We start from the raw sequence: 20,112 nt of genomic DNA on the forward strand, positions 1-20,112 counted from the left end.
TCCAAATCATTTGCAGAAAATCTGCCGATTCATGGATTTTTTTCGGAGAGCATATCTAAAATATTTGAAAGAAAATGTAACTTGGGAAGCTGAAATACCAAGAAGCAAATCACATGTGTTTGCAAAGCAGCCAACCACTGACACTGATTGGCTGTACCCCCAAGAGTGGAGATAAGAAAGACTTTAGATGTTGGTTTCTGTGGAATTGCCAAGATGGTTTCAGCCATGTCTATTAAAGCGCATTAAGGAATATTTAATGTTGGAACTATTAAAACAGTCATTTAGAAACGTTAATATGTGAAGGGGCCTGAAGTATTTGCAGATTTTAGCTATTTGTAGGCAGCTATGTTCCTGAACCCTGTGAATACCACGGTTTCCACTGTATAAACCCAAATAGGTTGGTTGTTTCCATCTGGACGCAGGTCTCTAAAGTAGAAGCATTGCTCTACTGTAAAATAAGTTTTTAGCATATTGCTGCATCTGGACAGTCCATGTTGTGGGCCAGGGTGTGCTGTGATAAAGCATAAAGAGGACCCTTGTTCTAATGGCTGATGTGAGTCATGAAGAGCATAATGGAGTTTTCATGAACTGAGTCACCCAAACAAGGACCTTAAACTTTTATCGCTACAGGTGCATTTTTGCATTTATCTGCCATAAACTCACTCATATTGAACTTTATTAAATTAACCCCCTCGTTTTCTTTTATAGTGGCGTTCCCTTTGTTGGGACTTTTGTGATTGTGGTAGCACAACTAATGTTTTGAAAATTCCTTTAAAGTCATTTAAAGAAACTTTTAATAAATTAAAGCTTAGTTTTTACATCCAGCACAATTTCTACAAATCAGACGCTTACAGTATGCATGAATGAAGGCAACAGTAGCAGTAAATGCGTGAGCATGCCAAATGCATAATGAGATGAAGTGTTTTTGGAAAAATGCTGATCACTGGCCGTTACTGCTGATTTGTTTGAGGCAGCAGCTCGACAGGGTGCCCACCGGCTCAGGGGCATATTATGGAAACCAGACCTGGCGAGTTTACACCGAAAGCAAAGGTCCTGCAGAGTTAAACTGCGAACTGCGGACAGCTCACAGGAAACGCCTCTTTGTTAAGCAAACATACATGTGTTTTATGGCAGCTACTTTTACTGCGTTTTTATTTTGGGCTCCAATGAGTCGACATTTCAACATGGCCTCGGCCTAATTTCCTCTGCTTTTCTTCACCTTTTTGGGTGGACAACCTCCTCCTTAGACATGCACACACAACATCTACCTTCTCCTATCAAAATAAGTTTTTTTTGGCCTTGGCCAATTTTATTTCCGTAGAAGTGTGAGGGCGAGCCATTCAGCTTTGTTTTGACAGATTCAGGAACTTGACTGCGGCCTCCAGGGCAGCTGCAGGGGCGTGAGGCCCTTGCCTCTAGAGTCTTCACCCTTCCGCCCCAAACTCTCAAAACGAGCAGCAACACAGCTGCCGTTGAATCTTCTCACCTTGCTTCAGCCCCTTCACCTGGGGGGGTTCTCAGAAACACACCGGTACCATGAAAGGTAAAAGAGGTGTGACATCTGATTCTGTAATGAGCGTGTTTGCCCAGCCGTGCTATGAATGCATGCTCTTTCGTATGTAGAAACACACATTCCACTAAGATGTGTTGAGGTTTGGAGCCAGACTCCCTGCTGGTACCACACTTTTTTTCTTTTTTTTTACAAATAAAACATCTGAATGCCTGACACTCTAGGGCTTAAACAAACACCCAAATAATTATGTGTTAAAGGAAATTTTTGGTTTTATTACAGCTTCAGTCTTATTTTCATAACAGTAACAGTACGCTCCAGAACTTAATTGCTGAAATCTCAGAGCGAAGCAGAGTTGAAAAAAATGAAGCACATTTGGCAAGAAAATAAGGTTTTAATCACACAGACCTTGTGCAAAACTGGAGCTTTGTTGATTTCTTTTTTTTTTTTTTTATATATAAAGTGAATGAGTTAATGGACAATATTTAAGATTCTACATGACATTTTAGACAGTTTAAACTTCTGATTGAGTATATGAGGACTATATTTTTTACCTTTAGGTATAATTTGTCGCTTCTTTCTGTTGCACTATTTAATTATTTGCATACATAAGTATTATCATATAGTTTTATCTGCTTTGCTTGAAATGCATCCACATACACGTAAAAGCCTTTTTTGAAAATGTTTTCAACACTGACTAAAATCCCTGTTATACAGAGCATGAAAAGTCTGAACACCACAAGAGATCATTTCAGAACTTTTCCCACTTTTAATGTGACCCTTGACGAGTACAACTCAATAAAAAAGTAGACATCTTTTTAGGTTTGTGTTGGTTTCCAGTTTTCCAGCAGAAGTCTCAAAGTTTTGTGCCAACATTGATGTTATTTGGATGCTCATACATTTCTTACTTTACTTGTGACTTCAAGAACAAGAGCAAAGTTCTTCCTGACACTAAATTTTCATATTTCAGAACTACAGTGCAGAACTAAAAGATATTTATAGGCCCCTCCCACTGCATTTTTCTTGGACATCATGCAAAAAAAACAACTTGTTTTTACTGCAGCCCCCACATTTTTGTTCTTGTATGCATTACCCTTAAATGCCCAGTTAAAAGCTGAATAAAAACAGCCACAGAGTATGATGCTGCCACCACCAGGCACCACTATATTTGCTGATGTGTGGCCATAAAGTTGCACATTTGTTTCTTCAGACCAATAAAACATTCTCCCTCATGGTTTTGGGAGCCGTTTCATGTGTTTTTGCAAAACTTACCTGCCAGAAATTCCTGTAGGTGCTTTATTGTTACTGCTGGCCTCCTGGCAGCCTCCCCGACCAGTTTTCTCCTCATCTCCTCATCAATCATAAAGGTACCTCTAGTTCTTCATGGTGTCATATTTTCCCTACTTTATGATCTCTGTCTTCACCATGTTTTATGGTGCATCTAATCCGTTGGAAATTATTTGAGCTGATAACTTGGATCACTGATGTTTTTTTAAGCTCCCATCAGCTTTTTGCTACTAAAAAAATGTAATAAAGTCCTACTAGATGAATCGAGCTTCATTTAGTCTAATCAGGGGGACTTTAAGTGATCGACTCCAATCTTTTTATTTTTCTCCCTGGAATATTTCAGCTTGTATTTAAGTGGAGATAAGCAAGTTAAAGATCACATTAAATGTTCTTAAAATAGTTTTATCTTTGTTCTTTTTTTTTTTTAAACATTAATAAAAACTTGCCATTTTAACAGGAGTGTGTATTTTTTATATATTGACTTGATATTTTCTAATGTGTGTTTTGCCGTACTTTCGGGTAAGTGGTTGATAATTCTTCTTCTATATTAGTTCCTTTTCAGCACCAAAGAGTAAGAAGTTTTCACTTGTTCCCGTGGTTTATGCTTCTTTTTAAGACTACAAATCTCGACTTGCTCCTGGCTGTGCAGAGCATGTGGGGCTGCAGCGGGTTAACAGCGCCAGAGTTATTTGCTTCTTGGACACGGTGGCCTCGCCTGCCGGATGCAAGTTTGACTCAAGGGCAAAATCCAGAGTGAAAGCCTCTCATGTTTTTGACTGGTTGCCAACTCCGGTCCCTCCCTCCCCGTCACTCTCAGGCCCCTCGGCTCTGCCGTCCCCTCCCCTCTGCCTGTGATTTACTCTCTCTTTCTCTGCACACTCGTACCTCCTCTGATCCTTTCGCGCATCGGATTCGGCTCTGACATAAAGCAGGCCTGGTGTCCCTATGCAGACAGCGAGGCCTCATGCACAAATTATGTCATCTCTGTGGAGCGATGCGCTCCGAAAAACCTTCGATGGCCACTGTAAATCTTATTTGTGGAATGTGATATAACTGAATGAGCTCATGGCATGTTTTCCTTCACTGGAATCTCAAGGGACACAATTCATTTTTGATTCCCAAATGGTTGATGTTTTTAATTACAGCTTTAATTAAAGTTCTATTACAAATCATCCGATCTGATTAAGATCACATTCTAAATGTATTTCAGTCTGATCTGTAGTACACAAAAACACAAAAATATTCAACACTACCATTATTTATTAAACAGAGATCAAGCACAAAGGTAAAAATGAAAAACTAAGTACACCCTATGATATGGTGAACCACCTCTAGCAGCAATAGCTCTTTGTAGTTATTTCCTGTATGATTTTGCTAAACTCTCACATGTCCATCCATGACCCAGTTTTTTTTTCTACTTTAGTGGCCTTTATTCACAATGATCAGACAGAAAAGGGAGCAAAGAGAAAGGAAAGGTGCATCAAAGATCCAGAGGTCAGAGGTCAAACCCTGGACAACTGTGTTGAGGATGAATGCCTTTTGTTTTTTGATTGGAGTTTGTACAAAACTGCAGAAAAAATCCAATTATGGTTGTAACTAACTATTATTTTAGTAATTATTCTGACAATCGATTAATTGTATTAAAAAAAGGTGCAAATTCTGCAAATTTTTTATTTAACCACTTAAACCTTTTTTATACAATATTAGAAATACCTTAAAATATGCAACCAAACAGTTCACTTCCTTTTTTAAATAAGAAAATAAATCCTTTATTACCTGAAATGCAATAACATAGCATTCCTAAAACTAAACCTGACAAAAGTGTATATATATATATATATAAGTAGGGGTGTGTGTGTTGTTTTTTCAGCAATTTTTTTAAGTTTGTGTACTCCACTTAACAATTAATCTATTACTAAATTAGTTGACAATTATTTAAATAATTAATACGATTAAAATGAATAATCGCTTCAGCTATACTTGCAAGAAATCAGAGCATTTTTCCTTTGATTTTAAGCTTTGATCAGATGCGACCATATTCTGTTAAGAGAGAAAAGACCTTCAATTTCCACCTCCCCAAACAAGCCATGCTTGTTCAGTCATTTGCTAGCTGTCCTGTCATGACCTTGAACCTTTAACATGCCACCTGTGGCCTGCAGAGTCTGAAGTGGAGCTCTTGGATTTTTAAATATCTAGAGAAATTGCAGTCTGACCTCACTGGTACATCCACTTCTGGGAAAGCTGTTATCCTGTTTTCAATTTCTGCTTTCTGAGAAGCTACGGACTTCATTTTTTTAATAATGACCTTAAAATCCTTCCCAGATTGTTTGATAGAGAGGCAGAGATGGGAGGTAGCATCTCTACGGTCATTGCTGATTCCTTTCCAGCTTGGCATTGTGTTCTCCAGACCAACAAACTACTTTTGAGAATTGCAAAGGGAAATCTAAATTTTTTTTATTATGGAAGTACTTTATACCTCCAGTACATTGAAGTATAAGTTATTTAATATTTTGTTCGAGATAACTTGCTAATATTCCCAACATTTGAAGTTCTCTCTACACGCATTACTTAGAGACATCATTCGTACTTCCTGGTCTCTAACATATGTCAGATAAATGTGATGGTTGCTTCACACTTTTTTGATGCAGTAATAACATTATGCTTGCTATGAAAGGCATGCTTCATGTTGAATATGACGCATTTCACCTTTTGTAAAATGTAGCACCATTTTACAAAAGGTGGCGTGAGTTTGCTGCACACTTGAGAAACTAAAAGGACACAAACATCGATCTGAATTTATGAAAAAAACTACAAAATAACTCTGTGTGTTAATGTTTCACAAATTGTCCTGAAGAAGTGTTATCAACACAACAGTCGTCATTTGTCAGCGTTTAGTCGGTGCCCTCCCCTAAAATTTCCAAAGTCATCACAAACTTTGGTGACCTTTGCCTGAGTTTTCAGTTGCCATTGTGCTCTGAGTGTTTTTATTTACTTTTTATTTTGTATGGTTTTTTGGAGTGAGCTTTGCCTGAATCCAAGACGAGACATCACCGAGTCAGAATGACTCATGGCGGCTTGAAAGGATTGCGGACTGACAGGTTAGGAAACCGCATGCAGCGAATGCCTGCAGGCGGGGAACAAAGTCAACTCACGTCTCCCCAGGCAGGCCGCTCTGCTCAGACAACCTGTTATTATTTTGGTAATAAAAAAGCAACAACAAAGATAAGGTTGGAATTTTAGTATCTCCGACTTTGTTTTCTGTTTATTGATTTTAATTCCTGCTGTGATTGCAACAGAGATGCGCTCCTGATGTAACCATGTCGTCGTGGAGCTAAGAATAAGACACCTGGATGGCGTGGGCGTCCATTTGTAAACAGTGGGTAGACAGCGCTCTGCAGGTCAGATTGAAGCTGGCCAAGAATGTGCTGCAGGAGCAGCAGCGCTCCGAGCAGAAGATTCCCAGCATTCCTTGGTGGTTAAGGAGAGGCACTGGCCTTCACAGATAGGAAGTCGTCTGTCATTAGGGGGTAATCACTTCTTGAGGAGGATTGCAATTCCTGGAATGATTACTGTTGTTATCGGCAGTGAAACTTGGCGCAGAGAGAGCAGATGACTGTTTTTCTTCTTTTTTTTTTATTTCTCTTGGTGAGTTCGAATGGCCTTTTCCAAACCCAGCAACGTTTTCATGATTTTATTTTTATTGCCACATAATAAAAAGAAAATCTCTCTGACTGCTCCCACCCAGACTTGATGGTGAACTTCAGTGTTGACTTAAAGCCAGTTGGTATTTCTTACCTGGGGGCATTTCTAATTACTAATGGCTCGTGTGTAATGGTGCCTATCATGTCAGTGGTGCAATGAGGTGGATGCAATCTGTCATGCAGACTCATGTTAAAACAACGGAGAATTTGTTGAACCTGGAGTTATATGTGGGGATTTGCTTCATCTCACGCTACTTATCTGTGTTTGTTTGCAGGGTTTTGCTCCTCCAGTGCTTTAAAGTGGGCTTTCTTAACTCCTTCAGCTATTTTTATTTCTTTTCTTTCCTTCCCCCTTCTCCCTTCTTGCCAGTCAAGCCAAATTTTCAGGTGGAAGAAGCGTACCATTAAGGTGGGGAAAAAAAGCCCATCAACGCTTGCCCGACATGCCAAGTATCCATCTTTCAGGATCCCCCATTACCTCCTCCTCTTCTTACCCCACGCCACCACAGCTACCCCCTGATCCTTGAGAGCAGGAAGTGTATGTTGTTAAGTGATGGATTGGCCCCGTGCTCTTGCTGAGAGGGAAGGGGAAAAAAAGGCCTTTCTTTCCCCTGCAGGGCAGTCAGATGAGTTTAGCAGTCTCAAAGCTGAGAGGTTCGGCTCTACTTTCTGGGAGCGCCGGAAAGCTGCAGGCTCGTCTCCTTCGTATTAGAAGGGACATAATGCCTCATAAAGCAGCAGGCTTCACATTGAAACCAGAAAATAAGAGACCAAAAGGACAGATTTCTGTCTGTTTGCGTTTGCTTGCCAGAATGCTTGGGAGTTGCGCTCTATGAGGGCTGTTTTGCTGGAGGTCAGCAGGTTTGTGTTGGCATGCAGCCGCCGGTTACTTCCAGAGAGGGCAACTCAGGAAGTGTCCCTGGCACGTCCTCCGCATAATGCAGCACGCTTCACTGCTACCGGCTCAACCTGCTGTGACAAACAGGAACAGGCTGAAGTCCTCCCCTGCACCCAATCACCTCGGCAAACCAAACCAAGTCTGGAATCCTTCGGGTTTTGATAAAGAAAAGTTCCCCCAGTAATAAATAAATCAGTGGAATAATACGAAGGCATGCAAAACAAGAGAATTTCCACTCATGATCCATGGCTGTGTTGTCAGCCGTGGCCCTGTTGTGGTTACCAGGGCCTAGCTACGGTTTCCGTCACCTCATGTTCCACAGACACACAGGAAAACCAGGAGATAAAAGGCAGGGAAGCTGTCCGTTGGCACAGTACACTGGAAACAGTTTATATGGAAAAAATAAAGCAAGCCTTGAAAAAACTGGGTTATTTTTATCAATTTACCTGCAATGAATTTTCTAGTTTTTGAGCCTGTAGGTAAATTAGTTCAACTTCCATTATATTCTCCTAACTGTCCTCACCTCCTGCTGCCGTTCAGCTCTAAAGGCAATGGCATCATTTAGCAAATTATGAATTATATGCAATCGAATAATTACCTATAAGGAAAATAACAGTGCATCATCTCAGAAGGCGATGAACAGTACTAAAATCACCATTTGAAATTTAAGCAATATCCTTGAGAAAAATAAAAATCCTGTTTTTGTTTCCACAAATAAATTATTTGGAAATCCTAAGGTATCTGCAGAATAATTAAATCCAGGTTTAACCTTTCAATATTATGCGTATGAGGCGGAATCACAATATTAACAAATGTATGCGATATTAGGGGTAGACTTAAAGTTTTATCATGATATTTTGTGGTACTATTGTGTTTACTATAAACTATTTGTCACTTGTGTTGTAGGTAACTGCTTTGCTCTGACTTCATGACATCAATCATAGCCCCACAAACACAAATATTGTTCTTGCAAAACATTCCAAATTATAAAAACTGATTTGTATCAGAAAACTGCATTTAATGATATTTTCTGATCCTCTCATTGAAGAAACAGTGGAGAAATAGTAAAACTAACAATCCTGACAATAAGTTTTGGTTTGTTTTAAACATCATTAATTGAAATTTGTGACAACCATAAATCAAATGTATTATCATAAGAAATTTATTGTAATATATGAATAAAAATATGATAAATCCCCACTGTGATTTAATCACCTTCATATAAAGCAGCAATTTCTCCTCATAATGCCAAAATAGTATGATTATGATTAGAATAATGGAATTGTGAGAGAATACACTCTTACATACATACATGCATAATGAACATTTATCTGCTACATTAGTGCTGAATTTGGTGGATCTCAACACCTCAAGATCTTGTTGAGCCCAGAATTATTCATACCCCTGGTAGATTTAATGTCCTATTTTATATTATTAGAAAATTAAAGAAATATTTCTTCAAATGTTATTAAATATGTAAAAGGAGTACAGTTACATTATTATTAAAATCGAACCATCTTTTTTATTCTTCCACTGACATTTTGTTGATTTATCTTTGATGTTAAAAGGCTTCCTTGTCATCTCACAATTTGTTTACCTGCCTTGAATGTTTTTCAAGTACCAAAAAATTGGGAATTTTTTTAGTAACAATAAGCTAAAATGGTGAAATCGCAAATTTGTAACTCCATGTCAGACTCATGAAAGACTTGTAAAGTGGCAACAACAGCAGCAGCATGATGTATGAAAAGGAGCGCTAAGGCTGCCATTCCAGTTCCTCCAGCCTACACTGATCCCTTCTGACGTGACCTCCTGCCTGGCTTGCGTCTGTGTCTATCTCCTGCTTCGTCTTCACTGGCCCCAGTGTGGCCCCAGTGTAGCCCCAGTGTGGCCTCGGTTTGGCCTCTCTGGCCCAGATCCAGACCCTCAGATCCACTCACTCTTGGAATTTTTTCATTGTTTTTCATTTATTGCTGAAACTCCTTGAGCGTTCAGTTGTGTTCAGTTAAAAACCAAGATTTTTTTTTTTTAATCCTGAATTCATCCTGCTTGTCAGAATGCATTCGTCACCACAGGTTGTCACTGCGAGGCTGAGGACAGCGAAAGTAGATGGGCCATATTTGTCTGTCTGGGCTTGAGAGGCGCCTGCCACCTAATGACGTCTGACAAGCGAGACAGCGGCGGCTTCGGGTGCTCTGGGACTGTTTTGGGGTCACCATGATGTGATCTGTAGGAAGCGGGGGCTTTATCAGATAACATCCACATTGTCTCCTTACTGAAAACCTCAGTTTCACAATTTTCTTCTCAGCCTTTTGGTTGTCTGAGTCTTAGCTTCAGTTTCTACCTCTTCACCATAACAAACAACCATTAAGGAGGTCAGAGGTCACATCCTAGCAATTTAAGTCACAAATAAACAGCTGGAGAACTTGGAACAATGTGGAATGTTCTTGTGAACGTAAAAAAATCCCAAAGAATTTGACTCAATTTTGTTTTATTATTTCTCAGGCTTTGATGCGTCCAGGCCGCCTTGACAGGATTGTCTATGTTCCTCTTCCCGACGGTCCGACCAGACGGGAGATATTTTCCCTGCAGTTCCGTAACATGCCCATAGCAGAGAACGTTTCCCTCGATGAGCTGGTCACTCGGACTAACAAGTACTCAGGAGCAGAAGTGAGTAAATCTACATGCTTTATAGGAAATAACAATAAGATTTGTGGCTTTTGATCATTAATGCAAATCATAATTTTTCTAGGCTGGAATTATTATACAATGATAATTAATTTTTGCTGAATTAATAATCTTTATTAAATTTGCTTAGTTTAGAAAAAGAAAGAAAGTTCTTGTTGATGCTTTTGTGGGAGTATTTTTAGAGAATTGTAAGGTAAATTGTAATGAAAATGTAATATTAAATGTAATCTAAAATGATTTTGAATTGTGTATAAATGTTGCCCCAAAAATGTTACATGTGCATGTTCTAAATATTTTACTGATCATCCAACAAATTTGAAAAGACATTTTACTTTCTTCCTGTTTGATCAATCTGGTACAGAGGTATTAACAGAGATCTTTCTCAGTCAAGGTTTTTCACGTTGTGGATCTCACATAGAAGTTTTCTATCCAATAGTATTCCAAAACTGAACAAAGGGGTTTGATCTCCAAGCCTGGATAACAAAAAAAACACAGGACAAAAGTCAATATTTGTATGTTTTTTTTTAAAATAGAAATACTATAATGTTACAACACTGGATCTGAGAGGGTTAAACATTATGCACACATGTTCTGTTGAGTTGAGGTCTGAGTTTGTTTTATTCTCTCGGAACTGGTTTCAGTGTGTGTTTGCCTTCCCAATGACCCAGTGTTTTCAGACAACTTGTACTTATGTCCACAACTCTGAAATCTGCAGTTGTTTAAAAATGGCTCCAAAAAACTTCCCCAAGTGGTGCTGATCTACACTTTTCCCTCTTAGATCTTCTCTGAGTTCTTACATTTTCCCAAGTTTTGATCTTTCTAATGATTTCAGGGAAGCAAATTCTTTTTTTGCTGACAAAGTTAATTTACCCGCTGTAGCCAATCATGATTATCAACCAGACACTACTAGGCTGTAACCTTTTCAAGTTAGGACATTCTGTGTTGCTCAGTACCCCTTATAAAAATATTTAGCTCAGTGTATCTAGATATTTAAGCCTATTCATATGATCTTGACCCTGTTAGTATCAGAGAAAATCCATAATAAATGCAAACTTGTGCAGCCAGTTCTTCCTTGCAGGTGTTTGTGGTATAATTGTTCCACGCTTTATGAGAATGATTTATCAAAATTCAAAAGAATATGACTGAACAAAATGTTCCAGAAGAGAACAGAAAACAAAAATGTTCAATGGCATCTGTGAACAATAAAAATGTACAAAGCAAAATATTTGACAAAATAAAACAAGAACTCGTTTTAACTACAGTTGAGTAATTGGAATCTTGCAGTGTTAAGATTAGACCACAAACTTTATCAAATTTTAAGAGTTGGAGTATCTTTGAAAGGCATCCATAATTATTTCTCAATTTTGCTATTTTGTTTTTGTAGTTTAGATATTTATAATCATTTCCATGTCCAGAATGAATAACTATTGGCCTTTTTTCAATATCACCTAATCCAGGGGTGTCAAACTCCAGTCCTCAAGGGCCGGTGTCCTGCAACTTTTAGATGTGCCTCTGCTGCACCACACCTGAATAGAATAATTAGGTCATTAAGGCTCTGGAGAACTGATCTACACAAGGAGGAGGTAATTAAGCCATTTCATTCCAGTGTTTTGTACCTGTGGCTCATCTAAAAACTGCAGGACACCGGCCCTTGAGGACTGGACTTTGACACCTGTGACCTAATCAAAGCAGCTCGACTTGGCTACGTTGAACCAGACCCCTTTTTTTAGAACATATTTTTCTGGAGTCTGAAGTGTGTCAAGTCGTTTCACTGATGCATTAAATGTTAATTGATACTGACTGGCATGAACCAAGAAGTAAACATTACCCTCTTCACCAGCGAAGGAATCTAATCGCGGTCTGAAAGCCAGAGCGAAAGCAACGAGTTCACAGATGGTTGCTTGAAGAACGTGCTGCTGGGAGAGGCTTGCCAACGGTGCTGTTAGGTTTTCATGCCCTAGTTGTTGCCAAGGAGATGGTTCTTGGTGTTACCACTTCATGTAACATAAACGTCTATCAGAGTACGGATATCGGGTGTCAGAAACTGCTGGTAGGCTATCAAGCAAGGGTCAGCACTTTCTGTGAGTTTATTGAAAATCTGGTAACTGAACATGTGTCACTGGGTCATATCATTAACATAGACAATATGACCATATTGGTCCTCCTCATGTTTGACAACTTCTAAATAACTGCAACTTATATTCAAGTGCAACTTTTATGTGTCTTTTTCCTCTTCACGACACATTTTTTTGTATGTGTTATAGCGCAGTAAGAGTGAGGTAACTGGTGTTCTTTGCAGAGATTTAAAAGAAAACCTAATAGATCTGTAATTCACCACATTGGGAAATTATAACTTGTGATAAAACCTGCTCTCATTTTGACAAAGGAAAGAAAGCATGTTTATATGTACGCTATCAAACACCGCCCATGGTCGCCTCAGTGGTCTGGCTGTTGACTTCCTGCTTTAGGTAATCTGTCAAATTAATGGGATCAACTGTGTTGTGTCTTTTTCCATGGATTTTAGGTTGTCCCCTTTCTTAAATAAAAATTTTCCATCTGTTTCATAATCTTGGTGTAAAAATTAGTTTCCACAGAGAAACAGCCGCTTCTATATATGGTAGTGCAAATGTAAGAATTCAAAAGGCTCTTTTTGTTTCAGTTAAACATGTTTTAAAATGACTCATGATCTTTGGCTTCTTATTAATTAAACTGATTTCTTTAAGTGTTATACTTTCAAAATATGTTAATATACCTCATTCATAATAGACTAGAGGAAAAACATGCACATCCAGACCCTTTAGTGTTACAGAGTGCAAACCTTTTTGGTTATATATGCACTAAAGTTTTGAATATTTGCACAAGAGTTATGATTGCCACACTCTTTGCCACCTTCAAAACATAAACAAACTTTTCTCTTCATCACAGAGGAGAAAAGTTTCCTCTGTGAAATAGTGTTTCTGAATAGTGCTCAGAAACACTATTTCTGAACTACCCCAAGCAGTTTTTTTTCCCTACATTATGTTCCTATTACTGTGTATAAATTTGTCATTGACAAATAAATCTCTAGATGCAAGTTTGCATTATTGAAATTTACATTTATTTCCTCATCTTTTAGCTTATTAACCTTCTGCTACTCCAGAATACAGATAAGCGATTCTGGTACTCCAGAGGGATGTTAGTGTTTTTTTCCATGATGTCTGCATCGTGTCTGTGCTGTGTCACTGAACGCCCTCGTGATCTCACTGTGGACAGGGAGTAATCATACAAACATTCTTTTGTGTAGAAGATTTGTTTCTCGGTGTTTGTCTGCCACATGATTCACATTGTGCCGAGCAGAAACACAGCTACTGTCCTCCACGAAAGACTAGCTTCAAGATTCTGAGCAGCTGGGAAACTATTTGATGAAGAATGCATCACAGTTTGGATTTTAAAAAATGCACTCCCATTGAATGAAGTAGTTTTTGTCAAATCATGTTTTTATGACACAAGACTGTATTTATGCTGAAAACGAGCTATACTTAATTTTCTGTTTGACTTGAAAGACATTACTTTAAAATGTGCAGCATGTTTGCACCTAGACGTAAATACCCACTGTATGTTGAGACTTCAAAGGTCACAGACCTGAAAAAGAAGTCTTACAGGTCGTGAAACAGGCATGCAAAACAACCAGAAGCACAGTCATTTGCTCTGATGCCTTTTCTGTAGCAAAAAAAACTGTTTTCATGGCTGTTTCTGTTAGATACACTTGTGAATGCAGCTTTACACAGAGGAAAAAAAATCTGTGATTGCTTGCTGCTTTCATGCACTTCTCTGACACAAAGCAGGAGCAAGGTTTGTTTGGATCACAGAAACTGAACCTTAAATACCATCATGTTGAATTTACTCTCTAGCTTAACATTTACACTTACCAGCTGCAAAACTCTTAAAATGCTGCTTTTTATTGTTTTTAATTTAGTTTTTACAATCAAGTAGTGAAGTACATGTGCAGCAAAATCTTACGGATTTCTGATTCCAATTTCATCCATGCATACTGAGGCAAAATTAATCTTCCTGGTGCTAGTCTCATACCATCCTTTGGTAAGATCCAACCTACTTTTTGGGGGCTGTTAGCTAAAACAGTGATCCCATCCCTCCATGCTCTACAGGCCCAGTATCAATTCTGGCATCGTTCCCAGATCACTTTGGCCATAATTCAAAGCTGGAGAATTAAGGCTGAAATGGTTAGGATTCGTTCAGAAAAGAGACAAAAGAAAAGATAAGAGTATGCTGGGATGTAGGGATTAGATGGAGACTAAAGACATAGAAGATTGATTGATCTTGATACCAGACATTCTATACTATAAAATATAAATTATGAGTTCAGAAAATGCAATATTTTGAAGCATAATGTGTTGAATCTCTCAAGCAAGCCAGTAAATGTTGTGATGGTTTCCAGTGTGCATTGAAATGTTGCAGTTTTCTGGTTCAACTTACAGTAAAAGTGCATCCATTCGATCGTTGCATACCATTTAGAGATACCCTTGTTTATTTACGTGCTCATTTGTTGTATTTGTCCCTCAGGGCTCAGTTCTTGTAAACACAGCTTTATCTCCAGCGCCGTGTTGTTTGGTTATCTGTATCCTGTTTTCTCCCAAACTTCCCCTCAGCGATCAGCGAGTTTAAAGTTTCATCTAATCTAATATGATCTTTAGCGCTAGCATGTAAAATATAATGCCCACCCAGGTGAGACGCAGCTTTCCATTCTACCTAGTTCTTATCGGCTCGACTGTGGCATGCCTTTGAATTTTTGTGGAGCTTGGAGAACTCAGTGGCAAGTGACAGCACAACTCCATTCCACAGATGAGACACTACACCAGAAACCCTGATGTCAAACACAACATATGATAGCGGGGCTTTGGTTTCTTGCTGCATACCTCCTCCAGGTGTACGCTTGCTTTAGGCTGAATTCTGGGTGGGGGTTGCTCTGTCAGAAACAGGGGGAAGAGTTTGTACTTTCAGGATTTAGGGAGGCCATATAAGTAACCTCAATCTGCCACCGATATGTAGTGATATAGTGTCAAAATGAGAAGACAGAAGGGCCTAAACTTTTCAGCGTCCTTACTAGACTTGATTTAAGAAGAATAAAACCTTTTTTTATCATGCTTCAGGGAGCATTTTGTGTTAGATACAAGAAAAGTGAGATATAACCCTATGAAATATTGAATATGTGGGGTTATCAGAGTAGTCAGTAAGGTATGCCAAAGTTTTTATATATCTAAAATGATACAAGACTGTATCACAAGAAAATTTGGAGGTAAAATATGAAGCATTGCTCTATAAAGAATTGCCAGATGTGTCCTAAATTGAGAATGTTATCTTTCAGAGAAGAGTTTAAATTAAAGCTCATCACTCCATACCAGTCAAAAAAACCAAATCCTTCATGTTAGTTCTACCCTAGAAGAATAATGACATTTCATGTGAGGATTGATTCTTTTGACTTGCAAAAAAAACCTTGTTAAACAAAAGCTTCAAATTTACAGTATGTTTCTTCAAAGACCACTTTTTTTTTTTAACTTAAGATTATATAAATATTTAGTTCCATTTTACATCTTTAGTTATTTTTGGTAACATGTTAGCCTGTAATGTTAAAGTTATGTAACTTTACAATACCAGGAATAGCCAAATTTCTCTGTGGGACTGAGCTGGGAGCTATTATGTTTGACTTTGTATGCTAACTCAGCTGGCAGCTGTGCTGCTGAGCCACAGCAGCAGTCGACCGTGTTCTCAGCTCAAACTGGATGAGCTAGGTGGCTTGTAATCTTCACATTTTTTTCTCTTCTCTTTTTGGAGCTGATTTTTTAAAGATTGCAGCATTAACTTGTCTTGTGAAGGCTTTGATTGTTGGAATAGTTAAGACTTGGTTTTCTTCTGGTTTGTATGATTCAGTTGGCCCAGGAAAAGACCTGGACTTGTTCCGATGTTGCTTCTCTACCAATATCATTATGGGAAATTTCAAGCCATTTGTAGACCAGAGGTATATATAGACACAGTTCTGGGTCTGTTCCAGTCCCCTTTGTTGGAGCCCAAGCTGTTCGCCAGTATGAAGGGATAGTCCTTCCCGTAGTTTCTATGTGTATCTAGGGGTTTCCTCAGATTGGGACATGCTTGGAAAACCTCCAAAATAAGGTACCTTTACTCCAAGCACCTCATCTTGTTTCTAAGGCAGAGCTTGGCCACCTTACAGAGGAATTTCAATACAGCTTCTTGTGTCCGGCATCTCATTCTTTCACTTGTGATCCATGTCTCCTGACCATAGTTGAGTAATTCAAGAGCTTTCCTTTTTTCAGCTCCTTCATCGCCACAACAGACTTGGGCAGACAAGGCCCTGATCCATCTATCCTTCTCCAGCTCCATCCAACCATCACTTGTGAAAAGGACACCAAGATATTCAAACTCCCACTAGAGGCACAGTCTGACCGCCAACCTGAGGGGAGCAGTCAACCTTTTTCCGCTTGAGAACTACTGCCTCAAACTTTGAGAAGTTGACTTTTACATTCAGTGTAATCTGATAAATGTGCTGGGTATCCAGATCTATGTTTAGGCGGTGCAGATAGGTACATTCAGAACAATTCACTCTTCAGTCTGACTACCTGAAGGTTCGACTTTTATTACATTCTTGGCATTTCAGACTGGTAAGAGAGAAGAGAGAGTTTGAGTTGTAAGATGGGGGTTGAGATTGTCATTCATCAGGACACATTTGTTGTTTCCTCGGAGCTAGAAATTGCTAAAAGAAAAGAAAAAATTCACCCGTCTTCCTACCTGCCTGGAGTGACATCTGGTTTCTCAACCATCACCTTCCCCCTAACTAACCCCTCCACCCACAACAGATTTTAACTCACACTCAGGCAAGAAAATTGCTCCCGGCTCTCCTTCCTCACCTCTGTCGTCAAGTCCTCCAAACAGAAGCAACATTTGATACTGTAATCACAGTGCTGTTAGAAGAATAAGAAGAAACAGAAAGGCTAAACTTGCTCCTCAAAGAAGGTGTGATGCTGTGCTGCTCTTTTTTTCTTCTTCTTCTCAAGCCCTAACATGAAAAGACCTTAGGGAATTATTGCTCCCTGTTAGATAAATGAAGTTTGTTCTGGCCTCATTTGTTGCTTTGTTGAAAAACCAACGCTGTATCAGCTTTCAGCAATTCTTTTTTTTCTTCCTTCATTTTTAATATCGACATCGGCAGCAAGCAGACCTCAGCTACATCAAAATGTCTTTGATTTGTGAACAAAATGTTTTTTAGTTTTACTGTTTTCTGACGTTCCTTGCGATTCCCTGAACTCCAAAAAAGGAGACAAGAATCAATTCATCCATCCGTTTGTGTATTCATTCACCCATTCTTCCATCCATCCTCCTTTCATTTTTCCATCCATCTGTTCATCCATCCATCCATCCATCAATCATCTGTCTTTCCGTCCATCCATCAGTACATTCATCCATACATCCATAAATCCATCTTTTATGCAAGTCTTCATCTATTTTTTATCTATCCATCCATCCAACCATCAATCATTCATCTATCTGCCATCTGTCTATGTAGAAATGTCTACAGTAAACTTTGATATCATAGTAAACTTTTATATTGGACTGAAAATATATGGAGAACTCTGAAAGTTTGAGTTTGAAGAAATATATAAAAATTTTGATATAAAAATTGTCTAAAAATCCATTCAACTGTGTTTTTGCCATATTAGCACGAAAAATATTCTCTTCTAATTTGCTGGTTTTTCTGTTAATGTTATAAGTTTTTCAAAAAAGAATCTGGGAAGACTGAAATAATATCTACCACCACTTACAGATGAGGATCTCATGGATCTCCCCCCCATGGAGCTTGATTGACATGTGACCTCTAGGAAACAGAGTGCAAAAACACTGCAGTAATGAGCTCTTGGCAGACATTGACAACTTGTTGACAAAAAGAAGGGGAAGAAAAAACAAGATTCCCATGCATGGCCAGGTTTAGCTCAGAAGTAGAAGTTGACATTATGGAGGTGGTGATAACCAGCAGGCAGCACCAACCTTGCTGGGCGCTCTCGCACGTGATCTCACGATGTTGCAACATCCGCACCTTGAGCTCCATTCAGCTATGTCAAAAAGATAAAACTTCATGGATGACTTCAACCATGACTCCATGAAGATCTTTTTTCTGCAGAGCTACTTGGTGTTCTTGGACACGCGTGATTAACATCCATTAACAACCAGTGGTGCAACGGTTCCTTTAACCCTTTTTTTACCAAAACACTTGAAAGAGCAAGTAAAACTTCCTGTTGAAATGCAGGATGCTCGATATTAAATATTGAATAGATTTACCTTCTACTAGGGGTGGGCTCTATGGAATTCAAGTTTTATCAAAGCACTTTGTGCTGCTATTGTGATAAGAGTAAAAGTAACGATAAGTACTATTTATTTTTTCTGTTTTAGGCAATTGTATGGTTTCTGGATGGCACATAAATCATAGTGGTACAAACACAAATACTGCTTTTAAAAAACATACCAATTTTAATGTGTTCTTTAGGGCACCAACCACAAAACCTACACACTGCACACAGCAACTGCATATAATTGATGCAATTGATGCATATGTATTTATATTTATTGATACTCTTATTGAACAACCAGTGCAGAAAATAGTCAAACTAACTCTTCTGACACTATGGACAGATTTGGGGTGTTTTAAAAGTCATTAATCAAAATTTATCACTAAAATGATCAATCAAATCTCTTATTATAATGAGAAGTTTCTTGTGATAAATAATACAATAAATTCCCACCCTACCATCTTCCCAATCTTACTGTCTGTAAAGAGACATTTAAGTTTCCGAATCAAAGACTTGGATTTGGACAGGACTCTAAAGACTCAAGACTGAACTCAGATTTGACATCCTGGAACTCGTACCTTATAAATTCCTTGTGTGATGTAATCAGGGATTAAACTATTTAAGTAAATTATTATTCATGACCCCTCTGAGTTACGATAGTGTATATAAATAACTGGTTGTCATGTTAAAGGGTGCGTTTGTAGTAATCACCAGGGACTTTTGCAGAACGCAGGCTGTTAATGATTCATAATAACCTGTTTATGTTGCAGCATCATGATAATGACCACCTTCAAGTTTAATTTATTTTAAAAAAGTATCTTCTAGGTTTCTGAAAGTCAGTGTGATCAGCTCGCTGAGACATGTATTTAGGATGTATGAATTCTTCTGATTGGCTGCACAACTTTGTGCAGCACAACCCCATGCTGCTGTCAAGCAACATATATATAATAATACTAGTAATAACAGGGTTTGTAGGCAGAAACCCTGAGGAGAAGAACTGTGTAAAAAGAAGTAGCCAATTTCAGCACAAGGATAAATAGATATAAACTATGACCTACAAAGTTAAAGCACGTAGGTTCTTTTGAAGATTTAGGTAATCCATTTTTAATGGTAAATGGTACATTTGAATTCAATATCCTGCTAAAAAAGATGTTAGAAGTTGGGTTAATATAGCTCTAATAATAATAATTTGACATGATAGCTGATCACTTTGGTCCAAGTCTGATCTGAGAATATTTCTAAAAAACAGTTGAATTGGAGAAAGCATCTCTGCTTTCAGCAACACAAATGTGTATAATCTTGACCTTTATACTGTGTTGTTGCATATTGAATTTATATTATTGAACTCGTGTCTTTTAGAGAATTTGAGTCTGAATAGGCATCCAGGCATTCCAGCAGTTTTTTTTCCCAACAATTAAAAACCATAAAGTCTTATATAATGACACACACACAAGCACAAGTAAAACCACTCTCACAGGAAGACAAATGGTTTCCTCGTAACACCTGTTGTGGTTGTGGCTGTTCCTCCTCTGGCTCTGTGTGTTGTCTGTCTGATTTATGACCCGGTATTTGTTGTTGTAAAGATTTTTATCACCAAGGACACAAGCTCCTAAAAGAAAGAAGGAAAAAGAAAACACAAAACGTGTCATTGTGTAAATAATAGTGACGGTACAAAATGTG

General features: G+C 38.4%; 1 protein-coding gene across 1 annotated transcript in view; it reads left to right on the plus strand.

Annotated features, from left to right (window-relative positions):
* Positions 1-20,112, plus strand: part of afg2a (AFG2 AAA ATPase homolog A) — a 112,994-nt gene that overhangs the window by 82,709 nt on the left and 10,173 nt on the right. Inside the window, exon 15 of the mRNA XM_032555555.1 lies at positions 9,899-10,063. Within this exon, the coding sequence (XP_032411446.1) occupies positions 9,899-10,063 (165 nt within the window). The remainder of the gene's footprint in view (positions 1-9,898; positions 10,064-20,112) is intronic.

The sequence above is a fragment of the Xiphophorus hellerii genome, chromosome 23 (assembly GCF_003331165.1).
Source record: "Xiphophorus hellerii strain 12219 chromosome 23, Xiphophorus_hellerii-4.1, whole genome shotgun sequence".
NCBI classification, from domain to species: domain Eukaryota; kingdom Metazoa; phylum Chordata; class Actinopteri; order Cyprinodontiformes; family Poeciliidae; genus Xiphophorus; species Xiphophorus hellerii.